Source organism: Polypterus senegalus, chromosome 8, assembly GCF_016835505.1.
Source record: "Polypterus senegalus isolate Bchr_013 chromosome 8, ASM1683550v1, whole genome shotgun sequence".
Classification (NCBI taxonomy): domain Eukaryota; kingdom Metazoa; phylum Chordata; class Cladistia; order Polypteriformes; family Polypteridae; genus Polypterus; species Polypterus senegalus.
Window position 1 is genome coordinate 100,986,141 of NC_053161.1, and position 18,294 is coordinate 101,004,434.

The window sequence follows — 18,294 nt, forward strand, 5'->3', positions numbered from 1 at the left end:
TTCACTGAAGTCCGCTCAAAGGCTGTATGTCTTACTTGCCAAGAAACCATTGCGGTTTTAAAGGAATACAACATCAGCCATCACTTTTCCACCAAGCATGCTAATTATGCTAACAACCAGTCAACGCAAGAACAGCCGGCTACCGCTCAGAGGTTGGCAGCTAGTTTGCTGGCTCAGCAAAACATCTTTATCTGACAAACTGCCATCCAAGAATCAAGCACGAAGGCAAGTTATGTGCTGGCATTCAAATCAGCAAAGACCAGCAAGCCTTTCTCCGAAGGGGAGTTTCTCAAAGAGTGTATGGTAGAGACAGCAGGTGTCTTGTGTCCTGAGAGCAAGAACAAATTAAAAAAAATTAGCTTATCACGCAGGACTGTGACTTACCGTGTTGAGCTAATTGACGAAAACTTAGCTAGCAAGTTAAACAAAAAAGCGGAGTCATTTATTTTATATTCCTTGGCACTGGACAAAAGTAATGACATAAAGGACACCGCTCAAGCTTTTAATTTTTATCAGAGGGATTAATGACAATTTTTGAGATAATGGAGGAGTTTATTGGCCATGGAATCCCTAAAGGCTAAAACGCGGGGAGAGGACTTGTATGACAGCGTGTCAGGGGTCATCATTAGGCACAAGCTACATTGCAGTACGCTCGCCAGCGTTACCACAGATGGATCGCCAAATCTGACTGGAAAAAATGTTGGGTTGCTTAAAAGAATCCAGGAGAGGGTGAAGGAGGAAAACCCTGAGCAGGAGGTAATTTTCTTACACTGCCTAATCCACCAGGAAGCACTAGTTAGCGAGTTGTTGGCCAGTAAATGAATGTGTTAAAATCCTTGTTGACCGATTGTTAGTTGGCTTTAAGATCGCTTATTTTCTGTAGCCTAACTGGCGAATTTAGTGGGTAACTTTTCTCAAATGTAATTTTTTGCTTAGTTTCAAAGTGGTGCTTCACATTCCCGCTTTGAACCACTGCCACCGTCTCAGAGCAGATGAGACACAGTGGTTTTAAGCTTCCTACGGGAAATATGAACATAAATGCCTCAGTCCATTCCGGATTAAAAGCCCGGTTTTCAGTGTCAAGCTTCCACTGTTTAGCAAAAGCCATGGCACATGACACTATTTTGTCGCTTTTCTCTCTCTTGTCTTCTCACTCCTGTATATTTTTCTCTCCATGTCAATGCCGCTGCCACAACAGTGCCAGCTGTTTTCACTCAGAATGCAGGTTTTCCGCTCCTCTATTCAGTTAAGGCCCACCCTACTCTGCCTGTGATTGGCAGACATGCTTGCCTTCACTTTGATCAATTATCATTCTTAATGCTTAAACCCAACCAACCAGAACCCACAAAGGCAACAAGTACTGGCCAATCAGAGACACGTAGGATGTCTCTTTCACGGAGTAGTCGTGTAGAAACACTGTCAGAAAAGAGTCACTGGTAAAAATGTAATCTCTGCCAAAACTAAATAAAATTCAATACTTTGTCTGGGTCCAGACAGAACAGAGTCTGGGTCCAGACCCAGACAGCGGTCTGTTTATTAGTGACCTGTGCTTTAGATAATAAAAACAGCTCGCTCTAGAATCATGATAATACAGGGGCATGAAATATCAATTTGTGCACAGTACAACTTAGTAAAACCAAAAAATGCCAGCCAAGTACCATTTTAGATCTACATAAAATCCTATGACTAAAAGTGCAACAATTTTGTGTGACCTTTTTATGTCACATTTTTTCTGGCGCTTTAAATCAGGCTTATTTTAAAAACTATATATGTTTGGTATTTTTTTTTTCAGAATTGCCACGAGATAAGACTTTGTGCCAAGAGATTTAACCACACCCAGGGCCATAAATAAAAGAGAGTAGGACAGCTGTTGTACAGGCTTTTAACACTAGAATTACCAGAACCTACGAAAAAAACTAATTCCGGCCCACCTTATATCCCTTCGCACCACTCCGTCAGTGTCTTTTGTCTTCTAAATGTGTCGATAAACCCAAAATGCCTGCTATACTATCCCCCCCGCCACATCAGAAAGGCCAAGGAGTTCTCCCACTACCTGCCTTGATTGATTATCTGGGAGTGAGCTACCCAGAACTGTAAGGGGAATTTTGATGTGTGTTTTGTGTTTACAACAATGTGCAGGGGTGGGGATCGATCTGTTCTTAACATAATTCTTCTTTTTGTAAAAACTTGATTACTATGTATGGATTGTAATAAAATTAATAAAAAAAAAATAAAAAAAACAAACGTTTTTCATGTTTTAGTAATAAATAACAAAATGTAGATATGAAGTGTTGTGGCGGCTGGGTCCCATGCCCAGCTGGGAAGCCCCTTCTACATATGTCCTGGGGGAGCATTACCTCCCCCGGGACGCTTGGTGGCAGCCTCCCTGGCTGACTATGGTGCCTCTGTTTCCCGCTGGGCTCCATGGGAGATGGAGTTCTCCCCAGCCCTGCTTTGATCTGGGGTGGCCGCCAGGGGGTGCTGCATGGGTCTCCGAGCCGGCCTGGACAACTATATAGCCCTGCACGGAAGTGCAATCAGAAACAGGTGATCAAGCACCTGTAGCATTTCTAGGTGGGCTATAAAAAGGGCCAGCAACCACCACTCAGAAGCCAGAATCGGGAGGAAGAGGATGAGGTTGCCTGGGAGGTGCCAAACGGGAGTGCTATCGTGTTTGCTTTAAGTGCTTTGGGACTGTGTTGTGGCTGGGGGGTTCACGGGGAAGACGTGCCCTCCAGCTCCAGCCTCTGTGTGAGTCTGTGCCGGGTCGGGGTCTATGCAGCGTCCTAATTCACACTGTATAATGTGTGAAGGCTGAGGGCCAAATATCAAATAAACACTTTCACAAAAGGAGCAAGTGTAATACAACTGCTTCCTTGGTGTAGCGGCAAGATGCGCTGACTTGTAATACTGAGGTCGCGAGTTCAAAATTGGCTTTCCGGCAAATTTACAGTTTTGAGTAGTGAGCTGCTCTTATTGTTAATATTATAGAATAAAAAATATACATTTCAATTGTGTCTGTAACAGCCAGTGTAAATTTAGAGCACTTGTAAAAGTAAATTTTTTTTCCCACTTTATTCTCCCGGTCATGATCATGATACAACACCTCTGCCCCAGCCCCAGATCTGACATGGTTACTTTTTATCTGAAACTGGGAATAACTGTAGATGTGAGTAGTGTTTTGAGACAATGGAACTGGAAATTCTCTGATCTGGAGGTTTAAAAGCTGAGACACAAACACTGGTGAATCTGCCTGCTTCGTCTCTCACCGTCACTTGAATTTTTTTATTTTTTTTTAATTCAGTTTTATTGAGTGTTTCTGCTCACACTGAATTAGTATGCACGTTATGGTCCACGATGTCAAAGCCGCACTGACAAAACAAAAGAGACATATGTATATACAGTAATCCCTCCTCGATCGCGGGGGTTGCGTTCCAGAACCCCCCGCGATAGGTGAAAATCCGCGAAGTAGAAACCATATGTTTGTATGATTATTTTTATATATTTTAAGCGCTTAGAAACTCTCCCACACTGTTTATAAATATTCTCCGTACAGTTATACAGTAAACCCTTGTTTATCGCGGTTAATCCGCTCCAGACAGATAAATGAATTTCCACGAAGTAGGATTCTTTATTTGTAAATCTAATATTTTCGCAGTTAGAGCATAGAAAACCTGTTTACGACCTTCTAAATACGTTTTTTAACATTATTAGAGCCCTCTAGACATGAAATAACACCCTTTAGTCAAAAGTTTAAACTGTGCTCCATGACAAGACAGAGATGACAGTTCTTTCTCACAATTAAAAGAATGCAAATATATCTTCTCTTCAAAGTGCGCGTAAGGAGCGGAGAATGTCAGAGAGAGAGTAAAGTAAACAATCAAAAATCAATAGGACTGTTGCGCTTTTAAGTATGCAAGCACCGCGATAAAGCAGCGGCAATGAAGGGATCAATGCGAAGGTAGCCTTTCAGCATTTTTTACAGGAGCGTCCCTATCTTCTAAGCAAACAGCCTCTGTGCAAAAAGCCCCTCTGCTCACATCTCCTCCGTCAAGCGCAGAGAACGTCAGAGAGAGAGAGAGAGCGCGAGATTAAAGCAAACAATCAAAAAATCAATAAGTTTGCTTTTGGACACACCTCGATAAAGCGGCATTTCTTAGAGGAGCGTTCGTATCCACTAGGCAAACAGCTTCTGTGAAAGCAGCACCTCTGCTCACACCCCCTCCGTCAGGCGCAGAGAATGTCAGAGAGGGTGAGATAGAGGCAGAGACGAGCAAACAATCAAGCACCGCGCAGGAGGTATATCTTATAGCATTGAGGAGTTTTAGTTAATATGTAATACATGCTCTGATTGGGTAGCTTCTAAGCCATCCGCCAATAGCTTCCCTTGTATGAAATCAACTGGGCAAACAAACTGAGGAAGCATGTACCATAAATTAAAAGACCCATTGTCCGCAGAAATCCATGAATCAGCGAAAAATCCAATATACATTTACATATGCTTACATATAAAATCCGCGATAGAGCAAAACCGCGAAAGTCAAAGCGCGATACAGCAAGGGATCACTGTACAGTCATGGCTGAAATTATCGACACCCCTGGAATTTTCCCAGAAAATGCACCATTTCACCCAGAAAATTGTTGCAATTACAAATGTTTTGGTATACACGTTTATTTCCTTTATGTGCATTGGAAGAACACAAAAAAACAAAGAAAAAAAGCCAAATTTAACATCATTCCACACAAAACTCAAAAATCGGGCTGGACAAAATTATTGGCACGCTCAACTTAATATCAACTTAATAGATCTTCACAAAAGTGTTCAATCAGATTTAGATCCGGACTCATTGCTGGCCACTTCAGAACTCTCCAGCACTTTGTCTTCAACCATTTCTGGATACTTTTAGAGTATGTTTGGGGTCATTGTCCTGCTGAAATACCCATTATCTCTGACACAGACCCAGCTTTCTGACACTGGGCCCTACATTGCGCCCCAATATCTTTTGGTAGTCTTCAGATTTCATGATGCCTTGCACACAGTCAAGGCATCCAGTGCCAGAGGCAGCAAAACTTCCCTGAAACATCTTAGAACCTCCACCATGTTTGACTGTAGGTACTGTGTTCTTTTCTTCGTAGGCCTCATTCCATTTTCTGTAAACAGTAGAATGATGAGTAAGCTCTAACTTACTCTCATCTGTCCACAAGACGTTCGCCCAGAAGGATTTTGGCTTCCTCCAGTACATTTTGGCAAACTCCAGTCTGGCTTTTTTATGTTTCTGTGTCAGCAGTGGGGTCCTCCTGGCTCTCCTGCCATAGCGTTTCATTTCATTCAGGATGTCGACGGATAGTCCGAGCTGACACTGTTGCACCCTGAGTCTGCAGAACAGCTTGAATATGTTTTGAAGTTGATTGGGGCTGTTTATCCACCAGTCGGACTGTCCTTCGTTGCAGTCTTTTATCAATTTTTCTCTTCTGTCCACGTCTAGGGAGATTAGCTACAGTGCCATGTTTTGTGAACTTCTTGATTATGTTGCGTACAGTGGACAAAGAACAATGAAGATCTCTGCAGATGGACTTGTAGCCTTGAGATTGTTGATATTTTTCCACAAATAAACAAACTTACAAGAAAAGGTGATGGATAAAGCAAAAGAGGATGCAACATCGACAAGCTTCTGTTCCAAGACAGACGCTTCCCCAGCCCCTTCAGTGCAATAGTAACCACAGCACAGAGAGAAATGTGTACATTGCAACAGGTACACGTCATAAATGTAGAAAGGACGGCCCTTGAGTGTGATACGAAGAAGGCAGATTCACCACCATTTGTGTGTCAGGTTTTATCCCTCTAGATCAGAGAATTTCCAGTTCCACTGTCTCAAAACACCACTCACATCTCCAGTCATTCCCAGTTTCAGATAAAAAGTAACTGCGTCAGATCTGGAGCGGGGTGTTGTATTGTGATCATGACAGAGAATAAAAGTGAAACAAAAAAAACAAACCAAAAAAAAAAAAAACAGCTAACTTTTACAAGTACTATGAAGTTTACACCGGCTGTTACAGAAACAAATTAACTATGTTTTTATTGTATAATATTAACAATAAGAGCAGCCTCTACTCAAAATTGTTAAATTGCCGGGAAGCCAATGTCGATCAAGGTCAATCTCATGACCTCGGGATTACAAGTCAGCGGATCTTACTGTTACACCACGGAAGCAGTCATATTGTACTTGTACCTTTTGTGAAAGTGTTTATTTGATATTTGGCCATCAGCCTTCATTATATGTTCATGTTTACATTTTGTTATTTATTACTAAACATGAAAAACGTTTCTATTCTGTTTTAATGACGTGTTTACTCAGATTGTTGTAGACACAAAACACACATCAAATTATTTTCCCTTAAAAATCTGGGTAGCTCACTCCCAGATAATCAATCAAGGCAGGAACATGGGGAACTTCTTGCTCATTCTAAGGCGGTGGGGGGGGGATGGTATAGCAGGCTTCTTGCTGCTTATCGACACATTTAGAAGACAAAAGAGGCTGATGGAGAGGTGGGAAGAGATTTAAGGTGGGCCGGATTTACGAGGTTTTTTCATTGGCTCTGGTAAATCTAGTGTTAAATGTTCGAAGCACTACACAAGATGCACATCATGCAGCACAGCAGCAATCCAGCAGCTGATCGAGCAAAGAGGAAGTTTACATTTAAAAAAAAAAAAAAAAAAAAAAAAAAAAAACACTACTTGTTTCCCATTGTATCACCATTTAAGAGGGTGTTTTGGAGGTGTGACCACGTCTCCTTTGGGTGCATTCAGCCCCTCCCCACAAAGTGAGCGGCAGAGACACGAAGTGGCTGGTGCATACCGCAGGCCGGGGAATGGCGAGCAAACCAAGCAGAGGCAAACCCCCTAGTATATATATTTTTTTAATCCAAACTAAATAGTACTTATCAAAACAACTGAATACAGAAAAAAGAAAACATCAACTAGCTAAAGTAAATCTCTACTCTGTTTTAAATTCAAACACACAAACGTTGCAGACTGGCAGTAAACATTTCTAAGTATTTTTGGCAAGAAGATTGCTGCAGTGATCTGCATAAATTTATCCACCAGAGCTGAACAGCTGTTCTCTTGCCATGCTGGATGGTGGAGCTAGCAGAATTTCTCACAGTAGCTTAAGCTACTGGAAATACAATGCCAATTCACATAAATATTACTGAAAAGTGGGTCACATTATTTGAAATAATCCATCAGCTGTTCTTTGTACTAGGAAATGTCTTTGTTAGCTTCAACACCAACAGAAATACCTATAATATACTGCATGTTCCAAAGACTGGTTTACTGATCTCACTGGAATGTCGTCCAACAAACTACATATGTTTTCACAAGGCTATGATGAATTTAAACTCAGTGCCTTTACTTAAAATCAATTTAACAAAATCGATAACCTTAGATAGGACAGCATTTTTCTTCTCACTTAGACTGAGGATACAGCAATATGGCTCTAGTAGTAACAGTTCTTTTTATAAAATCAAAAGAATGATGATTCCCAGATTTATTAAAAGTAACACCTTTATTTGCAACATCTCCAAAATCATCTTCTGTCATACTGTACTGTATTATTGCTTATACATATTAAGCATAGCAAGCAACACAGCAATAATTGAAGCATTTTGTAAGTGCACATATAAGATAAAATTTTCTAAATTGCTTCATAAAATTTCTACATGTTAACCATGTCTTAAGCATGTTCACACTGTCTTTAGTAAAGGTACCTTGCAGAACAATGTACAGGACAGGCTATACAATTCAACACTTTTGCTAGTCACATTGAATATATCTGTATGTGCTACTATCACTAGTAGGGAATCCAACCCTGGACGGGTTTATTCATTCCCGGGAAATCGGGAATTCGGGAATCCTGCAATCCTGCATGTCATTCCCGGGAATCCCTGGCATGTCAACAGTCCACAGGCATCCCACATGTGAACGGTTTTAGAACGACCAACACTTATTTTTAATATATATATACTAGACATTAAGCCGTTACAATAACAGCCGCTGGAACAGTAGTGCATAAATATTAGTAGGAAACAGTCTATATTAAATGGCAAGGGACCTTGACCTCATTCTGTTTCTTGTCTTCATTTTTTTTTTGTCAAAAGTATTTTTGCAAGAAGCCTAAAGTAAAATAATAATAAAAAATATAATAGAAACGTATATGATAATACAGTAAGTATAATTAATATTGTCTTAGTGTAAAACTTTGTAACAATCTGTAATACACAATATCTGAAGAAGATATTTAGGTAAAATTTTCTATTTTTTCACCTCATTAAATTTTTCTATAAAATTTCATTATCGACAACATTTCTTGTAAATACTCTGTCTGAGTTTGGGAACAGTTTGCCTTGTTCAGGACCATCTACAACCTTGACAACAACATCTGGAAAACTTCTAACTCTTGATAATACAACATAAAACTGACCGTGGCTGAATACTGGTATGTGCAAGTAAATGCCAACTTTTTCTAAGGTTTGCTCTTCTGAGTCTCTCTTTTAGTGTTTTTCTGAGGGTCATTTTCTTGTTCTTCAATCAATCTATTTGCTCTTATTTTTCTTTGTCTTTCCGCCTTTCTTTTGTTGACGTTTACTTGTTGAGCTGACCGTTCTTCCAGGAGTTGTTGCATATATAGGATTTGATTGTCTGTGTCTTTTGTCCTACTTGACGTGTCGTTTTCTTTGGGTGGCATGTTGTTAGTAAATACGTCCGTAATATTTTATCTTACAGAAATACTGGCTTGTATGTGGCTGTAATATGTGTCACTGTATTGTGTCTCTTTAATTTTCTCTCGTAGTAATACTGGTTTGTATTTCCGTAAAATGCCTGTAATTTGCTCTGGCAGTAATACTGGCTTTGATGTCCGTAATATGACTTTAATTTTCTGTCACGACAGTGGGCAATCAGCAGAGTGTCCCAAGCAACTGATTTAATGTGTAGCGTGTAGCTGATAATTGTGCCCATTGCGTCTCCCCAGCAAGTACTGTGCAGTTCCCCAGCAAGTATTTTAATCTGTGCTGGCATGCAGCTGATTATTGTATGTGTGGCGTCTCCCCAGCAACGGATTTTATGTGCGCGGCCACGACTACCCAATCAGCACTCTCCCCAGCAATGGTGTCCTTTATTTCTTATTCTGCGCGGCCGTGGCAAGGCCATTCACTGTGTGCCCAGCTTCCAATGTGTGTGTTTTATTTGCTTATCATACGCGGAAGCAGCTCGGCCATTCACTGTGAGCCCAGCTTCCAGTGTGTGTGCGTCCAAGGTGCCGTGCGAATGGGCGGGGCACGGTGTGATGCGCGGTGCGGCCCGTGCATGCGCACTTCACCAGCAGACACACACACGGACACCTGGACGCAAACAGGGGTTTTCATATTATATATATATATAATATATATTAGCAGAATACCCGAGATTAGCAGCAGTGGAGTAGTGTGTTAAAGAAGGTATGAAAAAGAAAAATTTTAACAATAACGTAACATGGATGTTAATTTAATTGTTTTGTCATTGATATGAGTGTTGTTCTCATATCTATCTCTCTCTCTCTATATATATATATATATATATATATATATATATATACACAGTATCTATCTCTATATATCTATCTCTATATATCTATCTCTATCTCTCTATATATATTTAGTTATATATAGTTTAGGACCTCATAATCGTATACATGCAAAAGAAAGTGTGAATCGCCTTAATATTATTTTGCCATGGTGTAGAAAAGGGGTCCTGTGTTTGCACTTGTCTGGGCTATAGCGCAGGGGGAGGATGAAAAAAATTAAAAGTGCTCACTTTGACTTAAAGCAGCGCTGGCTGCTCGACTTTTGCTGGGCAGGAGACCCCTTTTGAACACACGTTCATGATATCAAAAGTCTCAGCGCTTTGGAGGTAATTCATATATTATATATATAGCAGAATACCCGCGCCTTGCGGAGAAGTAGTGTGTTAAAGAAGTAATGAAAAAGAAAAGGAAACATTTTAATAGTAACGTAACATGATTGACATTGTCATGAGTGTTGCTGTCATATATATGCCTGCCTAAATAAGTCACCCTCGCTTTGCTCTTACTTTTTTACCGTTCATTTAACACTAGAATTACCAGAGCCTACGAAAAAACTTGTAATTCCGTCCCACTTTAAACTGCTTCTTAAATCCCTTCACACCTCTCCGCCAGCGCCTTTGTCTTCTAAATGTGCTGATAAAGAGAAGCCGGCTATTCCATCCCCCACCAATTTAGAACGTGCACGAACTTCTCTCAGCTCATGCCTTGATTGAGTATCTGGGAGTGAAGTGGAGTTTTAGAGTGAAATAATAGATCGTTGTTTGGAACACACGCATTTCATGTCTGTTCCGTTTCTACAGTAATCTGTGTCAACACATTGTTAAAACAGAAACTTTTTTATATTCTAGTAGTAGATGACAAAATGTAGGCATAAACTATATAATGTATGAAGCCTGAAGTCCAAATAGCAAAGAAACATTTTCACAAGAATAACACAATTGCACTTTTATTCAAACATATAACTGCAGAAAGAAAAAGCGCCTTAACATGCGACATTGACACCAGTTTACTATAACTGACTCCGTGGTTCAATAGATACAGCCCCGCTTGGAATCAAGGGTCACGGGTTCGATCCTGCCCCTCCCTTTTGAGAAGTAAACTGTTCTTAGTCTTACTGTTTTAGAATAAAAACATACATTTGATTTCAGTCTGTAACAGCCGGTGCAATTTATGATCTTTGTAAAGGTTAGCTTTTTTTTTTTATTCACTTTTCACTCTCTCAGTCGCGTTCAGAATCAATCCATACAACCCCATCTGACACGGCTGTTTTCACTAAAGAGGCGCTATAGCTCTGCAGTGTACCACGATGCATACTAACGCCCCGGTTCTGACACACAAACGCTGGCGAAGCTGCCTTCTTCGTATCTCACCGTCACTTGCTTTTCTTTTTATTCAGTTTTATTGAGTGTTCCTGCTGTATGCTTTTTCTTTTGCACCCCAGGACATGCAGAAGAAAGAATGGTAAAGACCAACTTCGGCGCTATATGCAATCATCAGACACTCCCCATCTGCCCGTGTCGCTCAAACACAGGAACATATATTGGTGTAAAAGTATAACAAAAGTGCACTTTTATTCAAGTGCACTTTTTCCATCGCCTTTTCCTGTAAGAAGCAGTGTACACACTTCTCTCTATGCTGTGGTTTCTATTACACACCTGAAAGAAAGAGACAATACATATGAACATATCCAGCATACAGCAACATGCGGGGACTGGCAGGAACACTCAATAAAACTGAATAAAAAGAAAATCAAGTGACGGTGAGATACGAAGGCAGCTTCGCCAGCGCCTGTGTGTCAGAACCGGGGGGGCGTTAGTATGCATCGTGGTACAGCGCAGAGCTATAGCGCGTCTGTATTCTGTTTCTTTTGTACTCCAGGGCACGCAGAGGAGAGAATAGTAAAGAGCAGTAAGTTCGGCGCTATATGCAATCATCAGACACTCTCCATCTGCCCGTTGTTTTGTTATACTTTTCAATACTTTTATACTGCTCAAACGGGCATGCTCAAAAATACACGTGTAATGCCACGAAAAGTGCACGCAGACACTTCATTTCGCAAACAAAACAAGTGCACTTTTATTCAAAACTACCTGTATAACCGAAGAAAAAAGAAAGCAAGATACAGTAGGCGATTGATACGACATCTTCCATGGTGCAATGCTAAGAAGTGCAGATTTTCATTCCGTGCTATATAAAATCATCACATTCAAATATTAACAGTTCCCACACACCCAAGGACCGTCCTTCCTACATTTACGACACGTGTACTTGTTGCCGTGTACACACCTCTCTGTGCTATGGTTTCTATTACACTGAATGAGCACCTGACACTGTACTTTCTTCCCTGGGGGAAGGTCCCGCATCAGAGAATTTCCAGTTCCTGCATAAATTCACACCCGATCTGACGCTGTTCGTTTTCAAATAATATTGCATTAGTGCGATTATATTTTCACATATATTGTCTTTCTTTCAGGTGTGTAATAGAAACCACAGCATAGAGAGAAGTGTGTACACTGCTTCTTACAGGAAAAGGCGATGGAAAAAGTGCACTTGAATAAAAGTGCACTTTTGTTATACTTTACACCAACATATGTTCCTGTGTTTGAGTGACACAGGCAGATGGGGAGTGTCTGATGATTGCATATAGCGCCGAAGTTACTGCTCTTTACCATTCTTTCTTCTGCATGACAGTTGAAATTATTAGTGAATATATTTGATTGTGTGCATTGCAATTTGTGTTATTTTCCTAGGAGCTATTTTTGCCATGAAGACATTTTAAACGCAGTGGTCAAACACACCCGATTTAACTTTCCACCACCCTACATACACCTGGAAAAGACAGTTAAATTGTTTATGCTGAATAGATTAATAGAATTAGTCCATGTCTTCAAGTTCCTATTAGTTTAAAAATAACTGTTGTGTATTTTATAAATATTTGAGTAATGTCACACTGAATTTCCAGTGAGACATTTAGATTAACACAACCAAAATTGTTATTGGTTTATACAAAAGCATTATAAATGTTCACCAAATACCTTCTGTCTGAAAGGAAAAAATGTCAACTTAAGTGACTTTTATTAAAGAGATATTTAAGAATGAAATTGATACTAATGATATAAAGATGTGAAGTGTCTAAATGGACTTGATTACTAGAACCACATTAACAATGGTGGCCATAAAACTCAAAAACAGTAATTTTGCTTGGTATGTTAAGGCACAGACCACATATTTAATTAACATGCATTAAGATAACACACATTTTAAAGCAAACGGCAGATATTCTAAACTTCAAACAGTAATTTTAAAGTGGCAAATTAGGAATGCTTCTTTTAACACAAAAAGGTGAAAATATAAGCCAACCTTTAATCCTAAACCAGATTTTAAATGTAGCTAGCAATCAACCAAATTAAAGTAAAACTGTTGCACATTAATGACTATCAATACTTCTCTTCAACTCAAACCAAAACAGAACAATATCATTCACTCAAGAGCGTGTTTTATGCTACAAGAACAGGATTCTGGAATAACAGTGCAAAGGGAATAAAATGAAAAAAATACAAATCATAAAAATGATCTAAACTATGTAGAGTGAAATAAAGTATTCACAGCGCATCACTTTTTCCACATTTTCTTATGTTACAGCCTTAATCCAAAATGGATTAAATTCATTTATTCCTCAGAATTCTACACAACACCCCATAATGACAACGTGAAAAAAGTTTACTTGAGATTTTTGCAAATTTATTAAAAATAAAAAAACTGAAAAAGCACATGTACATAAGTATTCACAGCCTTTGCCATGAAGCTCAAAATTGAGCTCAGGTGCATCCTGTTTCCCCTGATCATCCCTGAGATGTTTCTGCAGCTTACCTGGAGTCCACCTGTGGTAAATTCAGTTGATTGGATTATGATTTGGAAAGGCACACACCTGTCTATATAAGGTCCAACAGTTGACAGTTCATGTCAGAGCACAAACCAAGCATGAAGTCAAAGGAATTGTCTGTAGACCTCTAAAACAGGATTGTCTCGAGGCACATATCTGGGGAAGGTTACAGAAAAATTTCTGCTGCTTTGAAGGTCCCAATGAGCACAGTGGCCTCCATCATCCGTAAGTGGAAGTTCGAAACCACCAGGACTCTTCCTAGAGCTGGCCGGCCATCTAAACTGAGCAATCAGATGAGAAGGGCCTTAGTCAGGGAGGTGACCAAGAACCCGGTGGTCACTCTGTCAGAGCTCCAGAGGTCCTCTGTGGAGAGAGGAGAACCTTCCAGAAGGACAACCATCTCTGCAGCAATCCACCAATCAGGCCTGTATGGTACAGTGGCCAGACGGAAGCCACTCCTTAGTAAAAAGAAACATGGCAGCCCGCCTGGAGTTTGCCAAAAGGCAAGGTCTCTCAGACCATGAGAAACAAAATTCTCTGGTCTGATGAAACAAATACTGAACTCTCTGGTGTGCATGTCAGGCATCATGTTTGGGGAAACCAGGCACTGCACATCACCAGGCCAATACCATCCCTACAGTGAAGCATGGTGGCAGCATCATGCTGTGGGGAAGTTTTTCAGTGGCAGGAACTGGGAGACTAGTCAGGATAAAGGGAAAGATGACTGCAGCAATGTACAGAGACATCCTGGATGAAAACCTGCTCCAGAGCGCTCTTGACCGCAGACTGGGGCGACGGTTCATCTTTCAGCAGGACAACGACCCTAAGGACAGAGCCAAGATATCAAAGGAGTGGCTTCAGGACAACTCTGTAAATATCCTTGAGTGGCCCAGCCAGAGCCCAGACTTGAATCCGATTGAACATCTCTGGAGAGATCTTAAAATGGCTGTGTGCCGACGCTTCCCATCCAACCTGATGGAGCTTAAGAGGTGCTGCAAAGAGAAATGGGCGAAACTGGACAAGGATAGGTGTGCCAAGCTTGTGGCATCATATTCAAAAAGACTTGAGGCTGTAATTGCTGCCAACGGTGCATCGACAAAGTATTGAACAAAGGCTGTGAATACTTACAGTATGTACATGTGATTTCTCAGTTTTTTTATTTTTATTAAAATTTGCAAAAACCTCAAGTAAAACTTTTTTCACGTTGTCATTATGGGGTGTAGAATTTTGAGGAAAAAAATGAATTTAATCCATTTTGGAATAAGGCTGTAACATAACAAAATGTGGAAAAAGTGATGCGCTGTGAATACTTTCCGGATGCACTGTATTTATGTTCCTGATATTAACATAGTAAAATAATATAAACTATCTGAAATACTTTTTATAGTAAAGACAAACAGGGAGTTACCTGAATGTACTTCCGCTGAGTCTCATCATTGAGAACATGAGCTACATGTTTTGAGAAGATCTTCTCACGACCTGTACGAGCATGAATACCAACCATAGTTACTCCAATAGGCCATGGAGCATTTCCAATAGCCATCTGAAGATATGCATCATTGGCCTAAAAAAATAAATGAATATATTAAAACATAGTAGTAACCGATTCAAGACACGAATATAAGAAGAATCCCAGGGACAGGTGAAGTACTAGTGAAATTAAGTGCTTGGTAACAAAACTGCACGATGTATTCCTTACCATGGAATTTCATTAATAGCGGGCATTTAGATACTAAAGAGAAACATGTGTTGGCATGACTGAATTTGCTTGAGCAAAAATTACATACATTGTATCATGCTCTGCAAATGACATTCTTCTTTAATGTCAACTGAATTGAACTTTGAATTCACAGAACGTCAATGAAAAAAATGATAAAACTTATTTATTCCTGTCAGAATATGCCTTTTTTATTTTAACTTTCCATAGGTTAAGGTGTATATATATTTAAATAATGTTTATGGTTGGGTTAGATCTGCATGTTTTAGACACATCTGAACACAGCTTTCTTCACTTGGTATACTGCCCATGTGTGAATCTGTGTCAAACAAATAGTACTGCTAAAACAGCTTTCTGCAAGGAAAGTAAAATTAAAGACACATCCGATTGTTCTGAAATATCTGCTGTACAGAAAATGGTGAGTTTATGTGATTGTATTTCACTTTATTATAAATCATAGTCCCTAACTTTCATGTAGATCTATTTATGCATATGTAAATAGTGCTGTCAAACAATTATTATTATTTTTTTTTTAAATCACACTTAATGTCACTTCATTATGTTTAACCAAGGTAGTTCAGCAATGTCTAGCAGTCCAATGTGAATGCCACTGCTGTACAACTTCTTAGCAACTCATACAGCCAAGACTTACAGTACATCTTTAATATAAATCCTTGATAAATAATTGTACTATGTGAAGGTAATGTGCAAGAACTGTCAAACCTTGCCGATGATATCCCTCAGCCCTGTAAGTAGAGTCATACATTCATGAATTATAGTTTGCTGCAGATTTTGTCAGCTAGCATTACAGCTTTTAACAGTTGTGTTCTGCACGCTGTGGTCTTAAATGATAAGCCAAGGATATTGTACGTCTGAGATATTTGCCTTTACTAGGTATATAAGCAATTACATTTTTGTCCTTTCAGCTGTCTGGAAGATTTTTTTTTTTTTTTAAATCAAAAGCAAGCATCATAATTTTCACCTTTCTCAGCTTTTGTTAATGGAATTGCTTGCATCAGGGGTTCCTAAACGTAAGTCAAGGCCATCCAAAATGTTCTATTATCTGGTTCTACTCATTCATTCACTCATTTTCCACGATTTAATCTAAGACACATGGGCAATAGTATTAGTAGTGAGGCCCATACGCCCACTTTCCCCAGTCATGCTTGCCAACTTATACTGTGGGATCTCAAGGTGTTCCCAGTCCACCCTGGAGACACAATCCTCCCGGTGAGCCCTAGTGTCTCCTCTCAGCTGGTTGTGCCAGTAAAACCTCCAAAGGGAGGCGTCCAGGAGGCAAATATCAGATGCCCAAACCACCTCAATTGGCTCTTCTTGATGCAGAGGGTCAGCAGCTGTATTCTGAGCCTCTCCCGGTTGTTAGCACTTCTCGCATTATCTCTAAGACAGATCCCAGCCAACCTGCAGACAAAGCTCATTTTGGCCACTTGTACCCACAAGTGGTCATTACCCAAAGCTCATGACCATAGGTAAGGGTAGGGATGTAGATCAACTGGTAAATCGAAAGATTCGCCTTCAGACTCAGCACCTTCTTCACCACTACTGATCAGTATTGCTACTGTATAACTGCGTTTGCTGCCCCAGTACTGTCTGTTGATCTCACCATCTCTTTTCCCCTCTCTCGTGAACAAGACCCCAAGGTACGTAAACAAACTCCACTAATATAAGGCCAATGCTGCAAAGTGGAGCATGATCTTGAATGCTGGTTACTGCTAACAGTAGTCACACTGTATGATTTTATAAGACTACCACTGACACATTTGTGATTAAATATGTGATATATGTGATATCTCTAGGTGTTCAACATTTGTTCTTTGTATACCACCTCCAGGAACTGAAATACTTTGAAGTTTCACCATAAACAGGAAAATAAAGCCACAGGGTACTGACTTTTTAAATTGAAGACCTACCTCTTCCACTCATTTGTGGTTGACAGTCCCGTCATCAATTCAAAAAAGCAACTCCCATGAGGCTTTAGTTTCCCATATCTTATGTGTGCCAAATAATCTGGAGGTATACATTAAACAACATATTATCAAAAAATCATGCTTGTTGAGCATACAAATGGTTCACTGACGTGGACTATGCAACACAAGTTACAAAGAACTGTCTACTACTGGTTTCTATTATATTATAAACATTTTTATTTCCATTCTGCATGTAAACGGGAGATAGGTTTTCTCTGCAATCTCAACAAACTACATGGAGTTAAGTAATATATAATAAAAATAAAAAATAGGTAGAGTATTCCTTTAAGAAGGTCAGCTTCACCAATACTGCTGTACCCAGTATGAACAACACTGACAGATTGCAAAGGAAGTCCAAAAAGGTATGAGATAAATGTCTAAGAAAAAAGGGGGGGGGAGGGGGGGAATGGTGTTATACTTTTGAAATTATTGAATGAACACTTTAATAACCCTAATCTGTAACAAATTAAAAGATTAGTGACACTTGACAATATTTGCTTACATAAATTTACCTTGACATATTCTCTTTGCAACATAAATTTTATAATATCTGTAATTGATTCTTTGATGTCAGCAGGAAGATTCTGAAAGAAAGAAAGAAACAATACATTTTAACTCATACAATAAAAATGACACAATGAGCAAAAAATAAGCTGCTACTTTAATTGTTGTAAACATTTTCAAAAATAATGCCTCACATTTAATCACCTTATGTTGATTGAATGAAGATTAAAGATTAAATTCAGCATACAAATTGAGACTATTTGTAATAAATGGACTTTAAAAATGTTGTGTACACTACCGCCACAGCGGATACTGCCACTACTCTTTCCAGATTAATTTCGTGTATGAATACACTGTATTTTTATAGAAGAACATGGCAAATTTTCAAACAATGCTCTAGCAGCAGAAAAGAAATATCCTGAAAGGTTGCTAAACTGTGCCATTATTTGCTTTGGGAATTTGTGTATCCATCCATTATGTTTATGAATGCAGTTACCTAATAGACATTCTTAAATTCATACATACGGGGTCTGGCAGAAAAGTAATGAGACTGGCAACACTGCAAGCCATCTGGCAACGCTG

General features: G+C 39.5%; 1 protein-coding gene across 3 annotated transcripts in view; it reads right to left on the bottom strand.

Annotated features, from left to right (window-relative positions):
* The window catches only part of prpf18 (PRP18 pre-mRNA processing factor 18 homolog (yeast)), a 59,556-nt gene that overhangs the window by 6,720 nt on the left and 34,542 nt on the right, over positions 1-18,294 (bottom strand). For all 3 annotated transcript variants that reach the window (XM_039761504.1, XM_039761502.1, XM_039761503.1), the window contains 2 exons: positions 17,721-17,792; positions 14,912-15,067 (listed from right to left, as the gene is read on the bottom strand). In XM_039761504.1, coding sequence (XP_039617438.1) covers positions 14,912-15,067; positions 17,721-17,792 — 228 coding nt within the window. The remainder of the gene's footprint in view (positions 1-14,911; positions 15,068-17,720; positions 17,793-18,294) is intronic.